This window comes from Anastrepha ludens, chromosome 6, assembly GCF_028408465.1.
Source record: "Anastrepha ludens isolate Willacy chromosome 6, idAnaLude1.1, whole genome shotgun sequence".
In the NCBI taxonomy this organism is placed as follows: Eukaryota; Metazoa; Arthropoda; class Insecta; order Diptera; family Tephritidae; genus Anastrepha; species Anastrepha ludens.
Window position 1 is genome coordinate 89020278 of NC_071502.1, and position 12268 is coordinate 89032545.

The 12268-nt window shown below is 37.8% G+C and overlaps 2 protein-coding genes across 2 annotated transcripts in view; one reads left to right on the top strand and one right to left on the bottom strand.

The window, feature by feature from the left end:
• The window catches only part of LOC128866177 (uncharacterized), a 37010-nt gene extending 29774 nt beyond the window's left edge, over positions 1-7236 (top strand). The window contains exon 2 of the mRNA XM_054106705.1: positions 5992-7236. Within this exon, the coding sequence (XP_053962680.1) occupies positions 5992-7007 (1016 nt within the window). The 3' untranslated portion in view covers positions 7008-7236. The remainder of the gene's footprint in view (positions 1-5991) is intronic.
• A 1060-nt stretch (positions 7237-8296) lies between these two features.
• LOC128866176 (SET and MYND domain-containing protein 4) lies at positions 8297-11591 on the bottom strand. Its single transcript, XM_054106704.1, has 3 exons — positions 10642-11591; positions 9462-10585; positions 8297-9383 (listed from the first exon to the last, which is right to left on the bottom strand). Exons 1-3 carry the CDS (start codon positions 10903-10905, stop codon positions 9047-9049), a joined length of 1725 nt encoding a protein of 574 aa, XP_053962679.1. The 5' UTR covers positions 10906-11591; the 3' UTR covers positions 8297-9046.
• Positions 11592-12268: the final 677 nt, after the last annotated feature.

Below are 12268 nucleotides of genomic sequence, written 5' to 3' on the forward strand. Positions count from 1 at the left end.
AGCTTTAAATTTTATTGATCTAAAAATTTGTTATTATTATTATACAATATTATTATATTCTTATTATGTTACCTTTTAACTGTATTTTAAGACTTAATATTAGTAAAAATATTTATTTGTAAAGAAGCTACAGTTGATATCCGGGAGCTATTCTCAGAAAAGACGTTTTGCGGTGACCACTAATCTCTTAAATGGATCCTCTGAAATTAAAAAACCAAACAAATTTCAATAAAGTAATATTAAATCTGGTAACTAATCGAAGGAATAAGCATAAAAATATGTTTTGAAAATTTGGCGGCTTCTCAAAAAAAAAAAATCAATTTTTTACCAAAATGGCGGCCTTAAATTGCTTATAAAAAATATTTATCGATGAGAAAAAGTCTTCGATTAATTACTAAAAAATATATTTAAGAAGCTGGTATTAAAATTTGAGTCTAATCGGGTTAGCCGTTTTCGAGTAATGTTGCCCACCGACTTTGAAAACACCATTTTTTTTAATTCTAACTAAATTAAATAAATAAAATAAAATGCAAAATAACGAGCTTTGCATCAAATTTCAATTCGTGTTTATTTTTACTTTGCGATCAGCTGTGTTTCTCACTTGCAAATTCTTACAAGTACAAATTAATCCAGTAAAAACGTACAACTTCTCCTCAAAGCGAAATGTCATTTTGCTCTCTTACTTTCCCCTACTTTGCAAGTTTTTTGTGTACAGGAACACCAAAGCTTGATAGTTTGTAACAAATTATTTGCTTCATTAACAGACTTAATCTATAACTCTGATTGTCCATGCATTCGCTTGGTTTCAAAAATTAAAAGCCAACCTATATTAATATTTACTAAAATGTGCGTTGGTATATAGAGTTCGGTCCGCACTGAATTTAGCCTCCCTTACTTGTTTATTTTGTTGTTGCTGTTGTTGTTTGCGCTTTTATTTTATCGCAATGGCACTTTCGGTTTGTTTAATTTTCAAATCAAACCGACCAACATCACTTCAAGTTCGCTTGGTTGGTGTTTGCCAGTCCATTTAGCAATGGCACTGATTATTTCATTTCGTTATATTTTATGTCTATACGAGTTCAAATATTTACAGATATATGTTATTTATGTTACATATGTTCGGATTTGTTGAACAACAATAGAAGTAGCTGGTAGTAACAACAAAGTACAACCGTATCGAAAGTAATAATACTCATACATATGCACATATTTGTAAAGTAACACTAGTTTATGACTTTGTAGTTGGGATTTTATGGTGTTACACTTACTATAAACCAAGAACACGTACAAACACATTAAGTCAACACACAAAATACATTATCTTTATTTATGGATGAGTGTAGGTATGTTTGTTAGTACTTAATGACCAGATTATGAATGCATTCTGCTGCACTACTGACTGTCCTTTTGACCATATGCGTCATTCCCACTGCAAATACTCAGCAAGAAGATAAGAGAAAAAGGAGTATAAGAAGCAGTGGCAGAATACCCATAGATTGTGGTTAATGGCAGAGTGCCCCCTCTCCGTAATATACACAAAAGTAGTTTGCTGTGATTTCTCTCTTTCTTCGTCTTGACCCACCTCCGCGCCAGTAGCTTTGGTAAGCATGCGAACGTGCCAATTTGTTGAGTCTTGAAGCTTTGCGACTCTGCTGCCATATATCTACATACATACATACGTATGTATGTGTATGTATGCAAGTCAACATATAAACATTTTTTACAGTGCGGTCAAGCTGCTTCATACATTTACTGCAAGGATAATTGCTTTTCTTTCCACTTATTATATTTTATTTAAACATATTATTTTCCAGATGTCGTGTGAACATATTTCTGGCTTTTTATTTTACACAAATTTATTTAAGAACTTGTCATACCCTGCATTGGAGCTACCAGAGAACGTGAATTTACGGAAGCGGAAGAGAGCCGCAGTTAGAAGTTTCATGAATTTACGTTCTCTGGAGCTACCAGTTTATAACATTCATACATACATACACACATCCATATATACATTTTTTTGTTGAATAGCTCGCACTCGCTTATTGCCTTTAAAATTTGCCCTCATTCTAAGGAAAATAGAAATAGCGAGGCACGTAAAATAGGTGCCCGACTTGGCGTCATACTGGATGATTCCTTTCCAATTCCTCCAAATACACATCTACGCTTTATTGGTTGTTGTTTTAGTTGTTGTATACTTAGCCCTGTCAGTGTAGTGTAGACTACCAGACGTCTTCGTCTAACTCATCTAACGGTAGGCCCAGGAAACTTGCTGTTTCGACAGGCTGGGTCTAGAGGGAGAGGGGCGCTAGGTGAGTGGCTTTGATGGGGCATGTGAATAGGTCGGTAGTGCCTTCATTATATTGGCCGGTTTTATAGGTTATGTCACATTTCTCAACGACAGTTAGCTTCGCTTCAAAAGTGAATGGACTTTGTTATGTTTAAGCAAAGAATCGAAGGCGTTATTTTGGCTAACATTTTTATGTTGCGTCAATTCTCTTTATGTGACCGGTCTCATGTAAATAGTTCCAAACGGTTTTCTGGCTGATTCTCAGCTATTGGGCTAACGGATAAGTGCTTATACGCTGATTTAATTCCACAAATTATATGATTTTATCAACATTTTCGCCGATTGGGCTACCAGAGCTTGATTCAACTTCGATTTTTCTAGTACCAGTACAGAATTGTGGGAACCGTCGCTTTGCTGTTGCCTTCCATACTGCGTTGGGCCCATAAATTGCACAACTATTATTGGCAACCTGCTTCGACTTTTTGCCATGGTTGCAGAAGAATGATTCGAATTTTCTCTTTTTCACATCCATTTTGGAAAGTTGCAATAGAGAACTGATTTGATCAAGCGCAAAACTGTCAAGCAATCATGACCTTTTGTGATGTATTCATACATTGGAGATATGGCTCACTAAAGATATCTAAGTCAAAGTGGGCAGAACTTTTTACTTCAGTTCTTCATTGAGGCTTGTTCAGCCCAAGAGAGCCGCAGTTAGAAGTTTAGAATATTCTAGTAAGGTGGGTCCCATGCTCTAGGCTAAGGCTGAGAAGAAAGCAAATATAAGATATCACTTTTCTGTTCTGAGTTCAAATGCGAATGCGTCAGAACTGACCTTAATATCATTTTTCAAAATATTTCAACCCAAATGCCTCCTAGCTAGTAAATTTTTGGCAGATATATTGTATATATAGAATGTCCTTAGTCCTGCCATAAGTTCTGTTACAAGTAAAGTCCGTTATAGATATGAAATTGTAATACTTTTTTAATGATGTCAGTTTTATTTAATAATAAAAAAGATTGATATTATTTAATATTAAAAAAATTATAAATTTTCATTCGAAATAGTAATCATTTGATTAGCTATTGCAGCACTCACGGTTTCCATGGATATTAACGTCGCTACTCGAACCAAAGATTGTTTGAGGCTTTCAAATTTCTGTGAGGTCTTTGAAAGGCCATGTTTTTAAATTCTGACGACAAACTGTAATCCAGTGGATTCACCTACACTTCCAGATGTCTAATCCTTTGCGACTGTGGACCCAGGAATATTGTTTTTTAGCCACTGCTAGGTGGTTTTTGCCTTATGGGCGGGAGCGGAATCTTGCTGGAAGATCTAACGTTCGCCATTGAAGAGAGTACGGCTCAACTGCTTCACCACGCATTCTAAGACATCCTCTTGGTACACTTTTGCCCCGCTTTTAACCCCTTTTTCGTAGAAATGAAGAAATGTAACACCTTTACAAGACACTCCCACCTAAACCATTACGGAGGCTGGATGCTGGCTACGCTGAACCTTTCGAACAACATTTTTTGCGTCTTAAAAACTTCTTCAACAGTGAAAATTTTGTTTGACATAAGAAAAATGTAAAAAATTCCTTTTGAAAAATTTCGAGCTGTGTCACACAAAGCGAATCTTTACAAGATGATGTTATTTCATCAGCTGTTTGGTGCCTGATTGTCGATGTGAGAGCATTCGTATCTTTCTTCCTACTTCTACTTCCTTCGGGTGTAATTTGACAAAAGTTCACTAATTCGTTGTATTTGTAGAATCGTTTTTTAGGTCTGTTCAGCCTTTGTGTTAGGATCAGCTTGATGTGCTACCGTTTTTTTCTGAAAATAAGACACTATCTTACTTTCTTTTTCGGTCCAAAATACGCGCTAGTGCTTATTTTCGGGGGAAGGCAAAAATAAAAGTATATTTATATATTTTTATTTAATATTTATTTAACACAGAATACAGTAATTTAAATGTATTCAATTACATATCCATCCATCTTCTTCTGGAACATCATCATAAATAAATTTCTGATTTTCTTCCAAATCCATTTCCTGTTGAATCATTGGTCCGAATCTCGCATGTCCTCCGATATAGCTGTCGTTAAATGAATACTTCTTGTCTAAGTAGCCTGTTCGTAGTGCATTGGAAACATCAGTATCAGTTATTTTGTCCCAATTCACAACTTTTTGTAAGCCTGGTTTTACAAAATTACCTCGTTGATTTCTCACCATTCTGTTTTCAATATACTCATTGATTTCCATCCGCAAATGATACTTGAATGAATGATCGTCTATTGCAATGTCAAGTGTCTGGAGGTAACCAGCCATTCCTGCCGGAATCATTATTTGATCAATCTTCCTCTCAGCAAGAAAGTTTTTTCATGCCTTTAACGCGGTGAGTACTGGCTAAATACCCAATTAGTAAACCTTTATTCTGACCGCTCAACAGTGGGGCAGCATAAAAGCAGCCCAGGCTGCACCAGGCTTTTTCACTTTCAAAGACATAAATTTCTGAAACACGTTGAATCTGTTCTTTTTACCTTTAGTAATTAAAAATGCCAGTACTTTCTTGGCATCTAAACGAATCGCCAAAATACAGGTAACACGTGCACCATCGTAACCGGTAGAAAAAACGTGAATTGACGAAGAAAATTTGTGGTGAACTATCGTTAGAGCTCCTTGGCTGAGAATTACCGCGGTCTCATCGATAGCAATCATGTTGGAGAGTTGGTAACTTCATTGTCTTCCAGCTTAAACAATGTTGTTGATCTCCTTAGATACAGTTTATATATTTTTTAAGGAAGTTGTTCAACCAGTGTGACAATGCTTTATAAATCCTTCTGTGGATATATCAAATTCAATTGCTGTTTCAAGGGCAAATTTTTGAATATCACCCCTGCGCACAACCAAGCCTCTCCTGCTTGATATCCATTGCCCGATCTTCCACCTTAGAAAACAACGGCGGAAAAATGCTATTTTCAAATATAGGTATGTGATCGGATGTTTATTTCATTATAAAGAGGAAGGTATGCCGTTAATAGTGGAAAATAACATCAGGCAAATGACCACCACGACCACGCTTACAGGACAATATCTTTTTCATGAAATTTTCCATAACCGAATTGTAAAGTGGCTACGCTATGTACTCGCCAGCCTCACGAATTCCATCTTTGAGGTCTTGAATTGACCCTGGGCTGTTGGCGTAGACCTTCTCTTTCACGTGGCCCCAAAGAAAAAGTCACAAGGTGTTAAATCACAAGATCTCGGTGGCCAATTGTGATTACCTCTTCGAGAGATAACACGGTCCGAAAACTACCACTACCCGTAAAAGACCAATGGGTTCGTTGCTTGTGTGGCACATAGCACCGTCTTGTTGCGGCCATAGAAAATCGTTAATTATCTCTCGATAGCGCAATCCATTCACCAATAACACGTTATTGGAAACCCCTTTACTACATAGATAAATATATTATAGTTTAGCTTTTTTTAACGAATTCTTTTTATCACATAATTGTAACTAGGGCTTCTTTTCGGGGGATGTTTTATTGTATAAAAAGTTCCGAAATTCACGATAGGTCTTACTTTCAGAGGATGTCTTATTTTCAGAAAAAGACAGCACGTGCACACTCTCTTTTAGCTCTATTAATCGTGGCTCGCACATTTTTATGAATCCTGCTAATTTTTTCCTTTTCAATACTCTTTTGCAGTTATTCACGATGTGACCGTCGTACTACTGGAGCCAAAATTCATCGATTCTCTGATCGTCGGCTCGGCGCACAACAATTCTCAACTACTTACCGTCGATCATTGCAAATACATGTTGAACGACATAGCCACCTCATCCATTATGCGTCTCGATAAAAGTTCCATGGACAAGCTGTGGAATCTCATGACAATGATCTACAAGTGGCAACTTTTCATCTCCAAACACCCACAAAATTTACTCGACATCACTTTTCGCCACCTAGAAGCCATCAGTCGACTACGGCCCGATGCGAAACGAACAATGCTCGTGGATTTCACAAAAAATGTGCTTCTAGACTTCTGGAATGCACTGGGCGATGACGGGCAGTGGGGTGTGTATCTCACGAATAAGGCGTGGCTGCAATGCTTCAATACGAAAATTTCATTACTCATCCGCCTCGGGTTCCAATCATTGGATGGCACATTTGTGCGGGCAGTGGATGCGAGTTATTACAGTGAATTTGTTGAAACCATCGGTGAGAATATCTATGTGAAGAGCGTTGAAATAGCGGAACAACAGCGACCAGACACCGATGCCAGCACAGGTGGGGTGGCGAAGCAACGCGTCGATCATCTAGCAGAGCTGCTAAATTTGCCACAAACGGATAGTGAAGAGCTGCAGCCAATCGATGCGAATAGCTTCCAAAAGCAATTCGAACAGAATTTGCAACAGTGCAATATTTTATTTTTCGATTTGGATGTGAATGAGGTGACGGACACAGCGAGCAAGTTGGCTGATGGTGGAGAGGAGCAGTTAGATGATGCAGAAACGGGTGCTAAAGCAAATATTGTTGCTGGTGGTGGTGGTGGTGGTGCGACACTACCCGATTCCTCGACGATGTTGGTGCCGTCGAAACGACGCGCTCAAGGTGAATTTGTGCAGCTGCCGGCGGTGTATAATCGCAATGCGGATGCAGGGCGCGCAAGCGCATTGGGTTTAAACAGAGATTTGCTAGATTTATATAGCAAAATACTGTGAGCAGATGAGGGAGGTGGTGCAGCAAGCAGGGGAGTAGTGGAAGTTTGAGGGAAATAACGGTTTCACTTTACACACATACATACACATATACATATGTACAAGTATATATAAGTACTCTTATGGCGCACACGCGCATGTGCACATGTACATATGTATATGTGAAATTAAAAAAGCGACATTTATGCGCTGTTAGTTTCATCTATTAAAATAAATTTTATTTTTATTTTTATTTTTTTTGTTTCATTTGGGTTTGCTTTGTGAAGTTAGTGTTGTTGATTTCTTGTTTGCTTATTATTCGTTTCGTTTTTTGTTTTGTTTTTAATATCTCTTTAACTGCGTTTACATACAATAAAATGCTTCTGAATAAATAAGAAATTACATATGCGAGAAAAATAAAGAAAATAAAATGTATAAGAAGGCTCTCACTGAGTTGTTTTTAATGTATAGAAAATCTAAATATTAAGTAAATTTAATATTAACCTGGTCGCACTTTTTATACCAATTCAGTAGAAAGTACTATATTAAGAAACTTTTTGTGTGTATTTTCAGTCGTACTTTAATAAAAAAAGAAAACTCACAAATCGAGTTGGTTATGTTAACTCAGTCCGTTTGTAATTTTCTAATTTTTCATTGATGCCTTTTGTTTTAGTTTAGAATTTTATTTTCAGCATTTAACCTGCTGAGAGCTGTTAACTCTTCCATGAAGAGTTGGATAATCGATAGAAAATATATTTATTTTCAACTAACTTGCAAGCAATTGAGTAGAATTTTGCTTTAAAAACTATGCAAGAAATGTTTATATACGAAATACCAGTACTTTTCGCGCTTTTTGCAAGGAATTCAGGCGCATTCATTAAAGGTGGTAGCACTAGAGCAACAACAATGTTTTCTACGTTTGATTGTCAAAGAAAAGTATTGGCAAAATAGAGAACAAAAATGCATCCGCCTTGTTTCATTCTGGGCTGACAGCCACATGGACACGGCGAAAGAAAAAAACAAAACACGTCAGCTGATTTACCGATAGATTCGCCTTGTTTCAAAATTAATTGCAAACACAAATTTCACTTTTTGACACGATTTTGATAATCATACAAAGTCTTAATGTAATTATGTAAATTTAAGTTTCTCCTCAAATTGTTAACACATTGTAAATATTGTTCTTTTTCACAATAAAAAATATACAAACATATTATTTGTCCCTCGCAAACTCAAGCCCGTTTCAACTTGAATTATTAGTCCGTATGAAAGAAAATATGCCTTCCTGTCTTTACTTGTGCGAAATGAAAGTCATTACGTTTTTCCGAATTATGAGCTTAGAAAATATACACAAAAAGTTTGTTCAATACACTTGTGCCTATACAAAATCTCCAGCAGCATTTAAAGCTTTTAAGCTTAGGCCAAAAAAGTCATTCGATATGCCGCAAAATACAATAGCTAAAACATTTGCTTGATTTGTTGGCGTTAAATTGCAAACTGGCGCAAAAAATAAATAAACTTTCGTCTGAAATACACTAAAGATTTGATTTTTCACATACTCGTACATACAAATGCCATATGTTTACAGGTATGAAAGTGAAAAATTGTTACTATTCTTTTGTTTTGCAATTCGATATGATTTCTATGCGCGTATTTTCGTGAGGCTACGCCAGAGCGGCGTTCATTTCAGCACCAGTCTGAGCTTAAAATACAACAGCACTCTGAATTTTAAATAAATAGCTTAGTGTTACGCAGTTTTCGCCTCATTTTTGTGTGTGTCCCTTTCGTCCTGGTTGTTAGGTTTAGAAAAAATTATGCTATTAAAGCCAACACTTGAGTGAGTTGTTTGCAAGAAAATTCCTTTTCGCCACGTCGATCTCTTAATTTATGGCAACATTTCATCGTGTATGTATGGGTTTATGCGCATGTTGTGTATGTTATGTTTTAAAAGTATGATTCAATTAAAGAAAAACAAAATTTTACTTTTATCGTCAGCGAAACAATGTTAGCATACGCGTGGTGCGTGCGCGTGTGTGTGTGTGTTTCTGGTGGCAATTAGCATTTTACATTTTAGCTTTTAGCGGCACCGCGTCGACGAGTATGTGCAGCGCCATTTTCAAGCACTCTTCGGCCGAGCTAATTTGGGCGCAGGGATAGGCGTTCGCATGTTGCGTCAGGAATTCACAGTATTTACGATAATTCTCCAATGCAAAATCATAATCATATTTGACCAGACTCTTCATGTCCGTCTCGTCATTCACAAAGGGTACGAACAGTTTTGGTTGTAGTTTGCTATAGTTGGGATAGTCATTCTCGCAGGCTTCGCATTTACAGGTGAAACGATACTGCATAGATAGTGTTTCGATGCGCTGCGCTTTTGTGAAAATTGCGAAATGTGCGCTGCAGAAGAACAAAAAAAAAATGACGTTAACAAAACAAAAATTTTTTTAAATGAATTTAATCGATTTCATAACGCACCCATATGTGTCGTACAGCATGCCGCCGGCAGGTATTGGACGGAAGACGAACAGATATGCCTTTGTGCCCTGGTACACACGCAGTGTATTTGGCGCACACGAATGATTTAGTAGCGATAGAAAGGCGAATGCGCCAGACGAATGTGTTGTATCGTCTTTTGTCTCGTTCACTTGCTCCACCAAATCAATGCCGTGCATGTTGGATGGTGATGTCTGCAGATGTCGGAATAGTAATTCGGTAAAGAAATTCTCACCCTCCTCACCGCCGAGAAACTCTTTCAATGGGGTATGCTCGATAACAAAGTGCTTCAGTACAGCGCATACGACGGAACGTTGAAACAGATCTGATACGGAACGCAAATGCTGATTCGTTACTAGACCGTGTATGGCACGATAGTGCTCGCGTGGCGTAAAATTCGTATAGTCCAAGTCGAACGCAGACTTATTTTGATTTTCCGGTTCCTCGCAGAAAGCCATCAACTCTTCGATGGTGGGGAAGTGCTCGATTGCCGATAGGCAGACACGCAACGCAATGCCGTGAATTTTGTTGAACATTTTATGCAGTAAGTCAATAATAGGACATTCATATTTGTGGAAAGTTGCGACAGCACGATCGCGACAATCTTCCGAACAGAACATTACAGAGCAACAACTCTCACAGGGTATTAACGATAAGTAATTTTCCACTTTGCAGGTGGCACATCGTATGTAACGCATCGGTGGCAAGAGTGTCGAGCAAAATGGTTCTTCGGTGGCAATAAGATCGCCGACAACCAATTCACGTTTTGTGGAGATGAAGCGACCCTCCTCCTCAGTATAGTGCAATTCGAGACAATCAGCAATATTGGGTACTTGTGGGTGTGGTTCGAAGGACATTTGAAAATCGAATGGCTGCACATCGGGTGGTTGTGTGGCTAGCATTTGACGGCAGTCCTTCTCGCGCTTATCCAATTTATGCATTAGACGCGCCGGATAGCTAGCTTTGCGTGCTAATTCGATATTGACCAGACATTCACGAAAGCGTTTCCATTCGAAGAGCACCGCTGAACGATTGGCGTATCCTATGGAGAGATTCTCGGAACCAGGCTCCGAATAGCAAATGCTTTTATTGTATAGCTCCAGAGCCTGTAAATAGAAATGATTAGTATATTTGTGGATTTTAGTGAAAAATTGTATAGTACTTGAAAATATTTGCGGTTTTTAAGCGAGAACTGCTCATTGCCTAACATTCGAAAATCAGAGCTCTTCTTATTGCACTTTTCCTCGCGCAATTTTCCATTTAATAAAATTTTGTCAATGTACTTAAAGTCGATCAGTACATGTTCTACAAAGTTAACTTTGGAATAATTCTCTTTCAGTTCATTAAATTTGCCTGATATGATGCCAATTAGCTTCCAATCATTCAGCTTCTTGACAAGATCGTCGCTAACATCATACACATCCATGATGGCGACAATTGTGGCGGCAGTTTTGACGGACAGTTGATGGTGTTATCGCGGAGAGTATAATTTCCAATCAGACATACAATATTATGCTGGCAAATGTTAACAGAAAATGGCGCTGCTGCAATGCAGCTAACTACCGGGAAATCGCGTAATCCAAATTGGAGCCTTCAATTCTTATACACTTTGGTGCTGTTGGTTGTCGCAGGTGCATGCCGTTCTTTCAGCCACAATTTTTGCGAGAATTTTCTGCTCCCGTTTGACAGCTGCCCGCGCTTGAGATTCTTCTGGCAGCAGCCGCATGCAAAGTCGGCACACAGCACGCAACACACCACTCTCTTTTAGCTCACAGCACTCTGGGACCGTCTTGCACCGCCTGTTTTTCAATTACGTTTCGCTGCTGTACCTCGTAAACTTGGGCAAGTAGTTAACACTTGCCGGTGGAAATTACACATGTACTTGTTGATTTGTTATAAAAATTTCAGTAGTTTAACCAAAAAATTCCTACAAAAATTATCACAAAAATATGTTCGAAGATTTCATCTTCTTTTCTGCGAGCTGTCAGAAATGTCAGTAAGCAGCAAGACTGTGTGCGTGCGGCTCTCGTGGTACGGCAGCAAGTGTTACCGAATCGATTGGTTGAATTAACTTAAAAAAGTAAACGTTTTGTAAAAATACAACTTTTCGGCGGCAGGTTGAATGAAAGTCTGCACAAAAATATACTTTTTAGAAAAATTTAGAGGTGAATGATTATGTACTCAGCGCAAATTTGTGCATTTTCTAGCACTTCACTTAGCAGATGTAAATAAATGTGTAGAATGTGGCGCACGTGCAATAGTATGGCAGCACACAAAGCAACAACAATGCGTCATTTAACGAGTCTCGAAGTAGTGTTGTGAAGCTATGCAACAGGGTGACACATGTGAAGGTAGCATTTTTTGAACAATTAAATAAATACATGAATATAATAATTTGTAAATAATTTCTTGCAATTTTCAATTCAAGCGCGATACGCTGGATTTCAAGAGTCAATACAATTTGCAGAGAACGTAATATACATTAACGTTCTCTGAAATTTGTATATCAGGACGATAACATAAAACGTAATGGTATATTTAGTTTGAAATAATTTGTATGGAAATCTCATGCTAATAATTATATTCAAATAATTTAAATTTTCCCGATTGCAGATGGGGATGTTCAATGAGTTTTATACATTCTGATTCTCTAATGCAAAAACTATAACAAATAATTTGAATTGCGTACTGATAGACTTACTCTGTTTTATGATGCTTTTAATATGGCCAGATGGCGCTAAATGCAGGGTTGTGCGCTACAATACTGAGACATTGCGCCCTCTACAGGG